This window comes from Myxine glutinosa, chromosome 4 (assembly GCF_964187855.1).
Source record: "Myxine glutinosa chromosome 4, kmMyxGlut1.1, whole genome shotgun sequence".
NCBI lineage: Eukaryota > Metazoa > Chordata > Myxini > Myxiniformes > Myxinidae > Myxine > Myxine glutinosa.
The window spans coordinates 24733298-24750276 of record NC_136264.1 but is presented as its reverse complement, the minus strand read 5'-3'; the positions used below and the strand labels follow the sequence as shown (position 1 = coordinate 24750276).

At 46.3% G+C, this 16979-nt stretch overlaps 1 protein-coding gene across 1 annotated transcript in view; it reads left to right on the top strand.

Annotated features, from left to right (window-relative positions):
- Nucleotides 1-16979, top strand: part of LOC137424498 (uncharacterized) — a 113780-nt gene that overhangs the window by 83702 nt on the left and 13099 nt on the right. The window contains exons 12-19 of the mRNA XM_078775523.1: nucleotides 196-318; nucleotides 705-818; nucleotides 3461-3712; nucleotides 4527-4649; nucleotides 5001-5114; nucleotides 8553-8804; nucleotides 9791-9916; nucleotides 13217-13312. Coding sequence (XP_078631649.1) covers nucleotides 196-318; nucleotides 705-818; nucleotides 3461-3712; nucleotides 4527-4649; nucleotides 5001-5114; nucleotides 8553-8804; nucleotides 9791-9916; nucleotides 13217-13312 — 1200 coding nt within the window. The remainder of the gene's footprint in view (nucleotides 1-195; nucleotides 319-704; nucleotides 819-3460; nucleotides 3713-4526; nucleotides 4650-5000; nucleotides 5115-8552; nucleotides 8805-9790; nucleotides 9917-13216; nucleotides 13313-16979) is intronic.

The window sequence follows — 16979 nt, the reverse complement described above, 5'->3', positions numbered from 1 at the left end:
AAACAAAGATTAATCATTGAAATCAGGGGTAAAAATAGTGCATGTGAGATCGTGATCGGGATTTCCAGAATTACTGCGATCATCTCCTCGAACGTTCTTCAGCTTCTGTGGACAACAACATTTAATTTACTGCATGTTCTTCAAGTCTGAAATATATATGACTGCTTTATAAACTTTGTTTTCTTTTTCCAATAGATATTAATGAATGTGACAATTCAACTGTGTGTGTGAAAAATGCCGATTGCTTGAACCTGAATGGAACCTACAACTGCACCTGCCGGGAAGGATTTGTCGGAAACGGTGATATTTCCTGCCAAGGTGTGTTGGTTTGATTCCTGTGCTGAATTATTTTAACTCGATCTTGATCAGATTAATTTTAATAGTAATCTGTTACTCCCAGTTGGGAGCTTTTGTGATGCCTCCACTGTTTACCCCGAATAACTTGCCCCATGAAAAGACTGCTACACACATTGAAACAATTAATAAATTATTATACAAGAGAGATTTAATAATTTCTCTCAATAATCATTTTATATCCAAATAGATTTTATGGGACAGATGTGATTGTCTGAGATGGTTTTGTATTGTTTCATCATTGCATTCTGTCTGAAGACATTTCTTCATGTTTTGTTTGTGATTATTTAATTTGGGACAATATGATGATATGAGTTTAATACTTTTGTTCTATATTTCTTCTATATCAGATATTGATGAATGTTCAACTCAAATGGTCTGTGGAAATCACTCAATATGCCTGAACGTGATCGGTTCTTATAATTGCTCATGTGAGAGAGGCTACGAAGGAAGTCCCTGCATGGGTGAGTTTTTCTTTAATACGAATCCATATGGTCAGATTTTTATAAAATAAACAAAGTCCATGTCATAAATTGAATTGCCCCGGCACATTTAATGATTTTGAAATTATATTGTTTTGCGGAAAGGAGGTAGTCGGGATCCATAGCTACTTTGTGCTGAAAATAGCATGGACCGTGTGCTTCGTAGCTCAGATTTACTCATGTATCAGGGTTTTGTTGTAGTACGTTGTATGGTAAAATGTGCACCGAGGAGGTGATTACTGTTAGCAGAATAAGATCAGGTCCTGTTTTGTAAAACCCTCTGTACAGGCGAGGCTGGGTGGAGGACTTGTGCATAAAGACACCTAGAAAGCCCGACGTGCTGGAAAAGGACATAAACATGGGCCGTTTGACCATGAACTGCAGACAGTAGTGTTGTAGTAAGCTATGGAGTCACGGAGAGGTGTGGAACACTTTAGGAGAGGCCAACCCACAGGGTTGGATGGTCCAAAGATGGCATCCCAGTCAACGGGCAGCCAATGACGTGACAAGCCGCGTGATGTAAAGGCCGTTCCAGAGGAGGTAGAAGCCGTGCCCATGCAGGAACACATCAGTTGGACATTGGATCTTGGAGAATGACATAACAATCCCTGTCTTTCTTCTGTTTTTTCCCCCATTACATTCTGAACTCAGCATCCCTCTCTCAATTGTGCTATTGAAATTGCCATATTTAAAAATGACCGGATATACACCTCATGCAGAATAAGAATTGACACACATTTCATGCTTGATATAGTCATGGACAAAATTACTAAGTATTGTCGTGTCTGTAGCCGATCAAGACCAGCCTTGGACAGATAGCCGAACAATTAACTTCGAGGCAAATTTCGAACCTTGGCGGGATTATCCTTTCACACGCGCCGTAAAGGCCCGAAGCCTTATATGATCGGACGGCCGACACGGGGTTTTATTCCTGACCCACAAATGATTAAACGGACATGACACAAAAGTACAATTCAAAAAAGAAAGAATTTATTAAAAATAATTGAAAGCAATAAATATGAAATTTGAGGTAAAACGATAGATCTAATTGAGGCTCCTACACTCAGACAGAAAAACAGACAGGGTTGCCCCCCAAAGTAGGTATTTGCTTTCTTCTCAGAAACTACACATGCAGTTTTGATGAAACGTGACCACAACCTTCATCACCCGTGATGTATTGGGGGTGTGGTGGGTGGGAGGGTTGGGGTGTGGTGGGTGGGAGGGTGGGGGTTTCCTCCAAAAATAGGTATTTTTTTGTTTGTTTGTTTAAAGTCTTATGATTATGTTAGTATGATTGATTCTGCATGCTGCGCTGTCTTCTAGCAACCATCAAAATTGGTTTTAAATACCTTTAGTCAGTGTAGTATACTGTTTATTCTACCAGGTGAGCACCAGGGGTATTGCCCCTATGTTTATTATTCCCCAAGCGCATACGAGCCAAAAATGCGACCGCCTGCGCCCAGCATCACAACGAGAGAGCCCCCAAAATGCTGCGACCGCCCAATCCGATCGCCAGAACCATAGCGAGAGAGAGGAGGATCTTCCTCTTTTGTGCCTCACTGATGTCACCCCGACCAATCCCGACGTCCCATCACATCGTCCCTTGGCTCCTAAACCACACACGAAGCTCGGGGCGTGGTCTGTTATTTACGGTCCTTCGAGGCGGAGCCTAGCCGTCCTTCGGGAATGTTCAGATGACGTCGGCAGTCGTGGGGCGGGGTTTACTTGCATGATGGAATGTGTTGTGTTCCTATGTGGTTGACTTCACTGGTAGCTCGTCATGGCAGTGGCATGGAGTGTTCGTTTACCATCAGGGGTGTCCTTGGCGAAATCAACGTTATCAATAGCAAATAACATACCTTCCTCGAATGACATCCGGGGGCAGGTACAGTCCAGGTTGACAAGTATTCTCTCGACTGCTGTTGAACAGATCTGCCCTTCCAGATGAAGAAGAATGTTTTATTCAACAGACACTCCGAATTTGTACAACATGTTGATGAGTTCCTTGCTTGACGAATAGCGATTACAATTGCGAGCTGTTGTGGCATTTCACGACCTGACTGACTGATTTCTTGTTCCCAACCTGCTACCTTGACAGGTACATTGTCAATGTACTCTGTGCTAGTCTGGTGGCATGTTTGTTGATTTGTGCAGACTTCTCATCAGTCAATAGGGTGGTGTTTCTGGTCCTTGTTGAACCCATCGATAGAATAAAACATTGCATCTGTTTCTGATGGAGTTTCTCAGTGTGACAGGAATTGCATCTCCATGAAATCTGGAGACATATCAGCGAAAACTTTTGATTATTACTGTTGGAATGTACGGCCAAATGAATAAAAATGCGCAAAAATACATGTTCCGTGTAACGTCTCATTCTCATGACCACAACAGTTTCCCAGAATGTCATCGTGGTTTTTAATGTGCTTTGGGGTCCTCTTGACACATTTGGACAAGTGGTTTGCTTTCATCAAGAAATTCCCACGAGACTTCTTTACCATATGCAGTACTATGCTCCTGGACTACACGAGGAAATGCTGTCTGTGTCTTTCATGTTAAAATAGCTAAATTCAGGAAGTTAAAATGTACTCCTATTATTTTGAAAAATCTCCTTTCATGTTCCACAGATGTGGATGAATGCGACGGAAACAATGATTGTCATTCCAATGCAACCTGTTCCAATACGGATGGTGGCCATAACTGTACCTGCAAGGAAGGATTTACTGGCAATGGATTGGTTTGCATCGATGTTGATGAATGTGAAAGCAGCAGCACCAACAATTGTGATCCGAACATCACGTTGTGTGTAAATGTAATTGGAAATTACCTGTGCAGATGTCGCACTGGATATGAAAACGTTTCTGCAGGAAAATGTCAAGGTAAGGTTTTCAGCAATACTTGGGAAAAGGGACGATTGCAGGGGGAGGGGGTGGGTGGGCAGGGGAGGAGGGAATGAGGTCAAACTCGCATTGCTTAAGAAAGCAGAAATTTGGGTAATTATTTTGCTCAAAAAATCACGAAAAACAAAACAAAAATTCAATTCACGAAACAACATTAATATTCTTAAAAGCAACAAGCAACGAAACAGCAACAAGACGGAACATTGAATCAATGGCAGTGCCTCGCCAGGGTGTATAGATTATATTATAATCGAGAGTGAACGATCTATATGAAAGTAGATCTGCATGTGAATTCACATATTGACTGTCATAAAGGTAATGGGTGAGGGCCCTTTGGTAATGGGTGAGGTTAAATGAGATCCTCAGATGCAAAAGACACAAATCGGGATTGATCCTCCAGCACACGTTAATCGAGTGATTCAAACACAGTCGGTGAATGTTGGTGAATAAATGAGTCAAACTGATGTACATCTGAAATAATGTGATAGAATAACATACTGACAATTTTCTATGGAGTCAAATTGTAAAACTGTGGAATTATACCACCTTAATTGAACCCTAATGCATCCAAAATTAAACAATCAATATGTTCATTTATAAACAAAGATTAATTGTTGAATTCAGGGGCAAAATATCCTCATCTGAATGTGCATGTGAGATCGTGATCCGGATTTCCAGAATTACTGCTATCAACTCCTCGAACAACGTTCAGCTTCTGTGGCTACAACATTTAATTCACTCCAAGTCTGAAAATATATGGCTGCTTTATAAACTCGTTTCCTTTTTCCAACAGATATTAATGAATGTGACAATTCAACTGCGTGCGTGAAAAATGCCAAGTGCATCAATCTGAATGGAACCTACAACTGCATCTGCCGGGAAGGGTTTGTTGGAAACGGTGATATTTCCTGCCAAGGTGTGTTGGTTTGATTCCTGTGCTGAATTGTTTTATTTTCATATTAATCTGTTACTCATAGTTGGGAGCTGTTTACCCTGAATGACTTATCCCATGGAAAGACTGCTGTGCAGATTGAATTAATTAATAATTTATTATACAAGAGAGATTTAATAATTTCTCTCAATAATCGTTTTTTATTGCAACAGATTTTATGGGACAGATGGTATTGTCTGAGATGGTTTTGTATTGTTTCATCATTCCATTCTGTCTGAGGACATTTCTTCATGTTTTGTTGTTGATGATGATTTTCTTTGGGACAATATGATGATATGAGTTTAATATTTTTGTTCTGAATTTCATACATATCAGATATTGATGAATGTACAACTCAAAAGGTCTGTGGAAATCACTCAATATGCCTGAACGTGATCGGTTCACATAATTGCTCATGTGAGAGAGGCTACGAAGGAGATCCCTGTGTGGGTAAGTTCTTCTCTAATTCGCATCTCAGCTTTTTATAAAATAAACATACATCAAATTCCCTGTCATACATCAAATTACCCGAGCACATTTAATGATTAGGCCTTGAAATAATATGTATTCATGCTATTGTGCTTTAATCTGTGCGAAATTCTCACTGTCAGTACAAACACTATACTAAGACTAAAGCTTTAAAATGTGGGTTTCAACCGAGTTGATGTTCCCCGAAGCTACCCGAGGATTGGTTGTAGTTAATTATTTTGAGATAGGTATGTGTTAGATTTGTTAAAACCTGATCTTACAACCTTCAAACCATTCTGTATTTATTTTATTTGGCATTTGCTTCTCATATTTATTTTGGTAAATTGGTCACTGTGTGTCATTAGTTTTATTGCACTTTTATATCACTCCTGTCCTTTGCCTTCATCTCATTGCTTCATTCATAATTTTGCATTATAATAAATCTCCTTCAATACTTTGATAACAGAAAATACATTCCTATATATTTTGTGTGTGTATGTGTGTGTGTGTGTGTGTGTGTGTGTGTGTGTGTGTGTTCTATATATATATATATATATATATATATATATATATATATATATATATATATATATATATATATATTGTTGCGGATCTCCAAACGTCGGCTCTCCCCTTATCAAGGGGAGGGGGGGGGGGGGGTTAATCCCCTTGTCCTTTTATTTGGCCGACGCGAGTCTTGGAAGTTATAACGTCCTTCCCGGCACGGCGTTAGGTAGGGTTTGTTAGGCCTAGGGATTCGCTACTACCTAAGTACTAACGCCGACCGGAAACGAGGGAATAGCTCCCGCTCGAATCACGGATATGGATGGAATATTGCCGAGCGGATAGCAATCCGCGACCCGAGCTGTTAACAGGTGACTAGACCCGATTGTAGCGGTTCCGAATCGTGCCACGCTTACCCAATTAGAGAAAAGACTGATGCGATCGGATTAGAGGAAACCAGGAAAATAGGAAGAACAGATCAATTTATTACAAATGTACAAGAAGAGGAAACGAAAGAAATGTACATGAAAGAAAGAGGAAGGAAAAGTACACAGGGCAGTCTTAATTACAGTCTTAACTTATTCCCTGGACAAACGGGCCCGTCTCACACACAGACACTCACACGGGGATTGCAGATGAACAGGTTGATGGTCACCAGCGCATCCAGGCTCCAGTCCGGCTCCGGTCCAGCAGACGAAAAACCCGGCAGGCAGCTCTTCACGTATCGTAACGCGAACAGACAATTATAATGACGGGGGAAGGCTGATATATTGCGTACGTAGTATGCGCACTAATCGCTCCAAGCGCCCCCTCTCCAATGTCCTGCTTTGAAATACCAATGCTGGCGAGCCCTCTTTGATCAAGCGCATAAGCTTCCTCTGTGCACAGTTCTGTAATCAGCGCGCTTCCTTGCAGTCCTTGCTTGGTAATCGCATTAGTCCTTTACAATCGCAACAGCGCTTTCCACAACGATCAGTCCTTTTACCAAGCGCGATTCCTTGCAGTCCTCGCTTGGTAATCGCATTAGTCCTGTTAAAGGGCTTTGTGCGCTGGCTTTTATAAGTCAAGCCAGCGATCGCTCCGCAAGCCCCAACCACGCCCTGTCAGGTGATGTCACTCCAGCCCTGGTTGGCTGGTTATCGCTTACCGGCCCCGCCCTGACGGCTGGGTGACGTGGCCACACCTCCTCCCTGGTGTTCCGCCCCTTTTTCCGGCCCTCACCTCGTGGCTTATGGCGGTGTTGAGCAAGCTCAAGGGCAGCGAAGGCTGGTTTGGGCGGAAGCCCAGCGAGGTTGCAAACGCCGCTGGCCCTAAAGGGCGAGGGCGATGGCTAGTGCTTAATGGCGTCGCTTGGAGGGGAGGCTGGCAAAATGGACGAGTGGGGACCTACTCTTATTTGATTGACGCAACGCAGATTCAACGATTGGAAGATGGCCTTATCTACCACATACTAAGAAATAACTGACGTCCTATGGTGACCTACGTGTTGCTTGTGGCCTACCTATGGGGTGCTACCTTTAACCTTTATTGATGTTATATTTATTTACAAGTGTGGGTTCTCAAAACCGCAACAATATATATTTTTTTATTTATAGATAGATATATACACATATGTACATACATATATATATTTTGTATTTCATGTATCACACACATTATACAATTACGAGGGACATGATGGAGATATTCTGGATATTGAAGGGAATTGTGTGGACAAAATACGTGAAGAACAGACAGTGATAGTACCAGGGGAATTAGCTGAAGAGTAAAGAAAAGGCGAATTAAGACCGTCATAAGACAAGGGTCTTTCACTCAGAGAGCAGTTAATGCATGGAATGGTCTCCCTGGAAAGGTAATGGCAGCAGAAACAGTAGATATAATAGCTTTATATTGGAATTAGATTGGTACTCAGAACCATTGAGGATAAAGGAGTACAGATACATTTTCAGGACTTGAAGATAATTTGCGTATGGCTGGGTGATTGTGTACATCTGTGCTGAGTGTGATGGCTATGAGAGGGTCTCGTCAAGGGATAGTGTGTGGTTGGTGTTGTATATCCTTCGCTATAAAACTATTTTCACCCACCCCGTACCCAAAGAAAAACCAAATAAGTAAATTAAACACACAAAAAAATCCCATTTTAATTTTAATACCTTTGTATTATCACTGAGCCTGCCACAATTTTCACATTCCAACTCCTCGCCCATTTCCCCGATTAATTGAATTTGTGTTGATGGATTTAATCAATCTGGTGTTGGTGTGGCAGAGACATGATGGTCCGAATGGCCACCTCATGTGTCGAGCTATTATTCCTTGTTATACTTACTACTCCAATACACTTGCTCTAACCTGTCTAGCCTGTGTCCAAATCTCGTTCCAGCGACAAACTGTCATCCTGGTATTTCACAGGCAGGGTGATTCATCAATATGTGTGCTATCCCTTGGATGGACGTTAGCCGGGCGTCCCATCTGCTGGCATTAGTTGATGGATGTTAAAGATCCCACGGTGTCTATCGCAAACACCATGGACAAATTCCAAATTCCTGCCGTAACGTTTGTTGAACGTCAGGCCTGGCCAGTCATTTCGTGAATGACTTGAACCAATCTTCCCCCAGCCAACCACACATAAATGTGGGAATAATTGTGGCCATTAAAGAAGAAGAAATTTACTACCCTAATCTGAGTCATTGCAAGTCCCCTATTGTTTCTCAGCAACCGATTCTGTCAGCCTGAAAATAATTTTTTTCACAATCGTTGAAAATCCTGGTTGTTGCATTTATAATATCACGAGGAAATGTTAAAATAACATCTTTATTCTTGGTATTGTTAAATAACATATTCATGTTAAAATAACTAAATTCAGGAAATTAAAATGTTCTGCTATTATTTTGAAAAATCTCCTTTCATGTTTCACAGATGTGGATGAATGCGACGGAAACAATGATTGTCATTCCAATGCAACCTGTTCCAATACGGATGGTGGCCATAACTGTACCTGCAAGGAAGGATTTACTGGCAATGGATTGGTTTGCATAGATATTGATGAATGTGAAAGCAGCAGCACCAACGAGTGTGATCCGAACACCACGTTGTGTGTAAATGTAATTGGGAATTACTTGTGCAGATGTCGCACTGGATATGAAAACGTTTCTGCAGGAAAATGTCAAGGTGAGGTTTTCAGCAATACTTGGGAAAAGGGACGATTGGAGGGGGAGGAGGTGGGAGGGGGGGGGGGGGAGGAGGGAATAAGGTCAAACTTGCATTGCTTAAGAAAGCAGAAGTTTGGGTAATTTTTTTTCTCATCTTGGTGTTCACGAAACAACATTAACATGGCAGGATTTTAAAATATATTTCTCAACTCCACTCCATCCCCTTTCCTTCTCTAGCCTCTCAATCTCCTCTACCTTTTTCGTCCCCTCCATTCTAACGACGCTGTCTTCCTTCTGGCTTTTGTCCCCTGCCCCTCAGACAAGGTCGGAAACGGACATTAAAATGAGCTCTGTCCAACCAACCGACCAATCATCTATTCCTCATGACATTATCCCAACCTGACTAGATCATGTCTGTGAATGCCTGAATTGTGTTGCCATGGCAACCATCTCAGTAATTTGGCTTGTGTACGCGATAATTGAAAAGCATTGCAAAATTTAGTTTTGATATTAAATAGACGTATTTCTCATCCCACCCAAAATGCAGGGGACCTCAAGTATCATCTCCTTGTTTTCTATGAAATTCTCAACTCAGCATCCCTCTCTAAATTGTGCTATTGAAATTGCCATATTAAAAATGTCCGGATTTCCTCTCGTCCAACAAGAAGAATCGACACACATTTCATGCATTATATAGTCATGGACAAAATGACTAAGTATAAAAGTGATGGAATAAATGTTTTCTGTTGAAGATTGCGGCTCTTAGAAAAGTGAGATAAGAAGGCAAGAGGAGCATATTCTGTGTTCAAGAGAGAAATTGCACATTTACTTGTTTCCAGTTCAGACTTGAAGACTCTTCAGGTAGAAACCGATATTCATGAAAACCTTAACAAACCACAAAGGGGGTGTATTCGTTAAAAATGTCAGTTTCATTGTCTTGTACAATGGTAACAAATGAAACTATAAATGGTTTATAACAATTTGTTACCTGTTCTTCTCTCTCAGACATAGATGAATGCAAACCTGGAACCTTACTCTGCAATGGGAAGAACGAAACTTGCACAAACACCATCGGCCTGTACAAATGTGACTGTGAAGATGGCTATGACCGAATCAATAGCAGCTGTGTGGGTAAGGAAGAAATTCCTGTTCAATCCAACAAACATGTATTTCACAAAATCCTATTTAAAAATAAAATTCAGCGCTTTCTTCATTTCCTTTGCTGAGGACTGGTAGAAGAAAAACAGCATCAACTGTGTCGGTGGTATTTTAACCAAAAACCATTGTCTACGTCACATAGCCTTGTTAACTTTGTGCTTCTTATCTGCGATTGGCAAGGCGGTTATCACAAACAGACAGAATGTTGTAGCTGGAATTGAAATAGATATTTGGCTTTCCCATCCCCCAATAAAGCTCTGGGAGGAACTATTTTAATAAGAAAGAATTTTAGCTCTTACACGAGCCTCGATCTTGTATACAAAAAAGAAAAAGATGTCATGCAGAGAACGATACTTGCAAAATCCACCATCACTTCTCCCCCACCCACTCCCCCTACACCCCCCCCCGCACCCTCCATACAAAAAATGTTACCGTGGATACATCAAATTGTCCATTTAATTAAGATTAAAATTGACAATCTTAATCATAGCTTGGGTCAATCGGATTAAAGCTGATGATTTTTCAGATGAAAATAGATGATTTTAGAAGTTTGACCTTGAGTTGACCATTGCCCTTTTGATCTCAAAAATCGTTGGTTTCCCCAATTCAGTGATGCACTGTGCAATTGCTCTTTCATTTTCAGGTTAATCAGATGAAAATTGTTGCTTGAATTTCGACCTTGAGTTGATGTTTGATCTCAAAATAGTTTGTTTCCCAATTTAGTGACTCAATATGCAAATGCTGTTCAACTTTCAAGTCAATCGGATGAAAAATGACGATTTTAGAAACATGACCTCAAGATGACCTTTGACATTTAAAAAAAAAATACAAGATCGAGGCTCGTGTAAGAGCTAACATCAATCACAAAAAAAAACAAAAAAAACAACGAACGAACGGACACAAAAAACATACAATAAAGGAAGTGGGAGACAAGATGGGGAGAGAGAGGGAAGCACACAAGTACAACAGCAGAGAACAGGGACAACGGAAGATCTGTGAGAGGGAGAGGGTTTGGGGGGGGGGGGGGAGGAGGCACGGGAAAGGGGGGGGGGGGATGGGGTGGGAGAGGTATAAAACACATGGACACTGCGAGTATTTGCAGGAAAGAAGTCGGAATTTCAAAAAAGTGCATCTGGGGTGAATTAGCAGGGGTAGAAAAGATCAAGGTTTTGGATGGCAGAAGATAAGAGATGGTGGTGAACAGCTGTTTTAAAGACCTGGAGGGCGGAGTGGGATTGAAGAGACTGAAGGAGTTTGTTCCAGAGGCGGGAGTAAAGAGGAATGAAGGAGTGAAGGTGAGCAGGGAGTCTTGATTTTGGCAATTTCACCAGAAGAGGGTTGCTGGCAGATCTTGTGTGACCTGTAGCAATATTTGGGGGACAGAGCACAGATAGAGCTGGGGGAGCTAGGCCGGATAGGAGTCGGTAGAAGACTGAATGACCACCAACCTGCCTGCGGTGAGTGAGTGAAAGGCCCTCGGAATCAGCTTCATTACTTCAGTTTCAGTGAGTGAAAGGAGATTACAATGATTCTGAAAGCTTTGGTTTCAACCACGTGAAGCCGAGCTAGGTGCGAGGCAGGAGCACCAGCCCATGGGGGAGACCAGTATTCCATTGAGCTGCGGAGGAAAGCCTTGTATGTGGTGAGGAGCTCAGGTGTGCCAAGCAAAGAGTTCGCACAATGGAGGATGCCCGGTTGGCGAATGGCTTTGGAGGCCAGCTTGGAAATGTGGTTTTCCCAGAAAAGATCATGGCAGATAGTGTGACCCAAAAGCTTGAGTGACAGAACTTATTCGAAAGGATTGTTCAGAAAGTAGATGGGAGGGTTGTCCAGTCGGTCTTTTCGGAGAGACATAGTAAGAGTGTGAGATTTGTCAGGATTGAAAGACATGTTCCACTTGTTTGACCAGTCTGTGATTTTGACCAGGTCTGCAGAGAGTGAGGAGGCGGCAGACTGCCGATCTGAGGGATGAGGAATGGAGCGGCAGAGAGTGGAGTCATCAGCAGAGAGACAGAGAGGATTTTCCAGAGAGTTGGAGAGATCATTGATGAAGACCAGAAAAAGCACAGGGCCCAGAACACTGCCTTGGGGAACTCCAGCCTGAACAGGAAGGGGAGATGAGAGAAATCCATTCAGGGCCACACGATGACTACGACCAGAGAGGAAGTCCACAAGGCATGCGTGGAGATTTCCATGGATACCATAGGAGAGTTTGGTGAGCAGTGCGGGGTGCCAGACCGTATCGAAGGCACGTGATATATCAAGGGAGACAGCTCTAATTTCCTGTTTGGCATTGAGGACCTCCATCCATTGTTGAGACAGCAGAAGCAGCATGTCCAGAGTAGAATGACCTGGTCTGAAACCAAATTGATGATCAGAGATCAAGCCATTGGAGAAGAGGAAGGATTTGATATCCGAAGCAATGATGGATTCCATGACTTTGCTGATAATTGGGAGCAGGCTGATTGGTCTGTATTTGCAAGGATCTGTTTTTGCACATTTTTTGTGTAAAGTGGTGATGTTTGCTGATTTTCAAACTGATGGCAGATGACATTGAGCAAAAGAGAGGGTGAAAAGAACAGAGAGAGGGTGAGATAGAGCGGCAGAGCAGGATTTTAGGACCCGTGGGCTGATGCCGTCTGGTCCAGTTGCAGAATCAGAGTTGAGGTTTGACAGAAACTTCTCCACCTTGTCAGGAGAGAAGGACACAGAGTCCAGGAGCAGCTGGGTTCGACTGGGAAAGGTGGGAACAGAGAGAGATGGGTTTGTTGGGGGAGTGGAGGGGAGGGCGAGGGGGTGGAGTACAACGTAGAAAGAAAATGGACACTACTAGGAATTTCAGGAAAGAAAATGGAATTTGAAAAAGGTGGATTTGGGGGGTATTGACGGGGTGGAAAAGATCAAAGTTTTGGATGGGGGAAGATAAGAGATGGTGGTGAACAGCTGTTTCAACAAAAAAACGTTTTACGTCAGTAGTACCAGCAAAGTATGCCATGCTTTATCCATTTTGTTTGCATTTTGATGTTGTAGTTCCCACACTGTCGATTGAAAAGTGTTGGCAATTGTGCACTGGTATCCTGGGGAAGATCTCGACATGGAGTTAATTGTTAAAAAAGCACTGCTGACAGTAGTTGTGAGATCTAAAGTGTGCCCATAATAGCACCGGCATAATGGCCCAAATTGCTTCCTCCTTCACTAAAGTTGGAATTTATTTCAATTTCACAAATATCCTTCACAAAGTGTAATAATTTCTTCATGCATTTAAAACACCAGGAGAAACTACAATCTCGACACCTGATACCACGTCTCAGCCAGGATCAAGTGCAACAACTCACTCACAAGTCGTAGCTACAATCTCCACAACTACAGGTAAGACAAGCTCTGCCTCGAAATCAACAGCAGGTATTTTAATGAAATGCATCTCTGAAGAAATAATAATAATAAAGCGACTGTGCATGGGATATTCTTTACCAGTTTAGAACAAGTCAAGGTCGGCCGACTGTACTTCAGATCAAACTTTCTGAACCAGAGGCAGATTTAACATCTTAAACAAGTTTATGAAAACACAGAAAATAACAAAAATCCCAGCAAACTGATCTCCCAGATTTGATTTTGGGGCATCATCAATGTAGATCTGAGATGCAGTTGAGGCCGAAGGCCTATCATAGTGTATAGGGTTTGGAAAATTAATAATGTGTAGCGGCTACCGCTGGGTTTACATAATCGCCTTGCACCTACCAAGGACGCGGAGCGATCACCATGCCGGGCTCGTCCAGGACGCCCAGGCAGGCCCGCTCTCGACTTGCCAGGCCGCGTCCGGGATGCCCGGGCACACCCCCTCTCGCCTTTCACGGGCAAACGCTCCGGGATAATGTGTATATATATTGCTGCCCGATAAACGGGCTTTTCAGAGTACCCGAGTTGTTTTGTGACAATAAAGAAACTCGGACGAATTCCAGCTTTTTGTCGCGTCCATTCTTCCAATTTACGTGGGAGCACAGCTCCTACATTGGTGACCCGACATGGACACGGCAGTCGCCCTCAAACTGCCTACCTTCTGGGAGGCTCACGCGGCAGTTTGGTTCGCCCAGGCGGACTCCCTGTTCGCCCTGCGAGGCATCACGGCCGACGACACCCGCTTCCACTATGTGATAGCAGCGCTCGGCTCAGCCACCGCGGCCCGCGCCCTGAGCCTCATCGAGAGCCCGCCAGCCGCTGACAAATACGGCGCGATTAAAAAGCTCCTCCTCGACGCTTTCGCCCTCTCATCGGCGGAACGCGCACGGCGCCTGCTCGACCTGCCCGAGCTCGGCGACACGCGCCCGTCTGAGCGAATGGACTACATGATTTCGCTGCTCAGCGAGCACTCTCCGGCATTCCTGTTCCAGGAGCTGTTCCTCCGTCAGCTGCCTAGCCCGGTACGCCTCGCCCTGGCAAGCACGACGATCACGGATCCCCGCGCCCTCGCCAGGGAAGCCGACAAGATCTCCGCAGCAGGCCAATGCATTGAAGCAGCGACCTGGGGCCCACCGCCGTCCGACGCAACGCCCATGGCGCCCGAGCACCTGGCACGGTCGACGACTGAACTGCCGACGCAATTGGCGGCCGCTACGCCGAGCCGACCACCTCCAGCACGACGACCGGGGCCTCCACCTGACCAAGCGTGGTGTTACTATCATGCCAGGTTCGGACAGAAGGCCCGGACATGCCAACCCCCGTGCACCTTCGGCAAGCCGGGAAACGGCCGGGCCGGTGTTCATTACCAGCCATGAGCGCCGGCCACACGGGCAACTTACTTTTCATCACAGACAAAGCGTCCGGACGGCGCTTCCTGTGCGACACCGGCGCCCAACTGAGCGTCATACCCGCCTCCGATCAGGACAGGCAGTCCGTGGTTTGCGGCCCCTCCTTGGTTGCGGCCAACGGATCGGCCATCCGCACCTTTGGCCCGCGCAACGTCACCCTCTGCTTCGGCGGCCAACGCTTTACTTGGACTTTTGTAACCGCAAGCGTGCCCATGGCTCTGCTAGGCGCCGACTTCCTCTGCGCACACGGACTGCTGGTGGACGTCCAATGGCGTCGCCTCATCAACGCTGAGACCTTCAGCTCCCTGGTATGCACATTGAGCAGCTCCGCTCCGACCGAGCTGGCATGCGCCCTCCCGGCGGCGAACGAGTTTGCTCGCCTGCTCACGGAGTTCCCGGCCCTCACGCAGCCGACGTTTTTGACCGTCGCAGTATGACATGGGATCGAGCACCACATACCAACCACGGGCCCGCCGGTCTACGCCAGAGCCCGCCGCCTCGACCCAGCCAAGCTCGCCGTGGCCAAAGCCGAGTTCGACGCTTTGGAACACCTCGGCATCGTGCAGCGCTCCGATAGCGCGTGGGCTTCGCCACTACACATCGTCCCAAAACCAGGGGGCGGCTGGCGCCCTGTGGCGACTACCGCCGCCTTAACGATGCCACCACCCCCGACAGGTATCCGATCCCGCACATCCAAGACTTCTCCACCCGTCTGGTAGGACGGGTCATTTTTTCAAAAATCGATCTAATATGGGGATATCACCAGGTACCTGTCAGGGCGGCCGACGTCCCTAAAACGGCCGTCATCACGCCATTCGGCTTATTCGAATTCCTGCGGATGCCGTTTGGCCTCAAGAACGCGGCTCAGGCGTTCCAGCGCTTGATGGACGGCGTGCTGCGTGACCTGCCGTTCCTCTTCGTTTACCTGGACGACATCCTCGTCGCCAGCACGTCCCGGGCCGAGCACCTCCTCCACCTCCGAACACTGTTCGGGCGCCTCAGCGAGCACGGCCTCATCGTCAACCCGGCCAAATGCCACTTCGGCACGACGGCCGTTGATTTTTTGGGCCACCACATCACCAAGAACGGGGCCGTGCCGCTGCCAACCAAGGTCGAGGCCATCACCACGTTTCCGCGTCCCCGCTCCATAAAGGCCCTGCAGGAATTCCTGGGAATGGTGAATTTCTATCACCGCTTCGTGCCCCGTGCTGCTCAACTCATGCGGCCCCTCTACGAAGCCCTCCGGGGCAAGCCGGCCGAGCACGACATCGTCTGGTCCGCAGCAATGGACGTGGCCTTCCAAAGCTCAAAGCGGGCCCTCGCCGACGCAACACTGCTCGCTCACCCGGTGCTCAACGCTCCCATCGCCCTCACCACGGATGCCTCCGACTACGCGGTGGGTGCCGTACATGAGCAATGGGTGAATGGGGTTTGGCAGCCACTCGCTTTTTTCAGCCGGCAGCTCCGGCCGAACGAGCTCAAATATAGCACGTTTGACCGTGAGCTCCTCGGTCTACACCTGGCCGTTCGCCATTTCTGCCACCTCCTGCAGGGCCGACCCTTCACGGCGTTCGTCGACCACAAGCCGTTGGTTTACGCAATGGCCAAGGTCACGGAGCCGTGGTCGGCCCGCCAACAGCGCCACCTCTCCGCCGTGTCGGAGTTTGCCACGGACATCCGGCACGTCGCCGGCAAAGACAACGCCGTGGCCGACTGTCTTTCTCAGGCCAGCGCGAACGCGGTCCACCTCGGCGTGGACTTCGCGCTTATGGCGGCGGACCAAACCACCGACACCATGGTGCAAGCCCTCCGGGCGGCAGACACGGGCCTCCGCCTGGCCGACATCCCCTTCGCGGACACTGTCCTGCTCTGCGACGTCTCCCAAGGCCAGCCTCGCCCCATCGTGCCCGTTACCTGGCAATGCCGCATCTTCGCCTCCCTCCATGGCCTTTCCCATTCGGGCCGGAAAGCTTCCCAGAAGCTGGTGTCGGCGCGATTCGTCTGGCACGGCCTTCGACGGGACGTCCGCGATTGGACCAGCACCTGCACAGCCTGCCAACAGGCCAAGGTCCACCGACACACCCAGGTCCCGCTGGCACCTTTCACCGTGCCCGAACAACGTTTCGACCACGTCAACGTGGACCTGGTGGGCCCCCTCCCCCCATCACGGGGGTTCACACACCTGCTCACCATGGTGGACAGGACCACCAGGTGGCCGGAGGCCGTTCCCC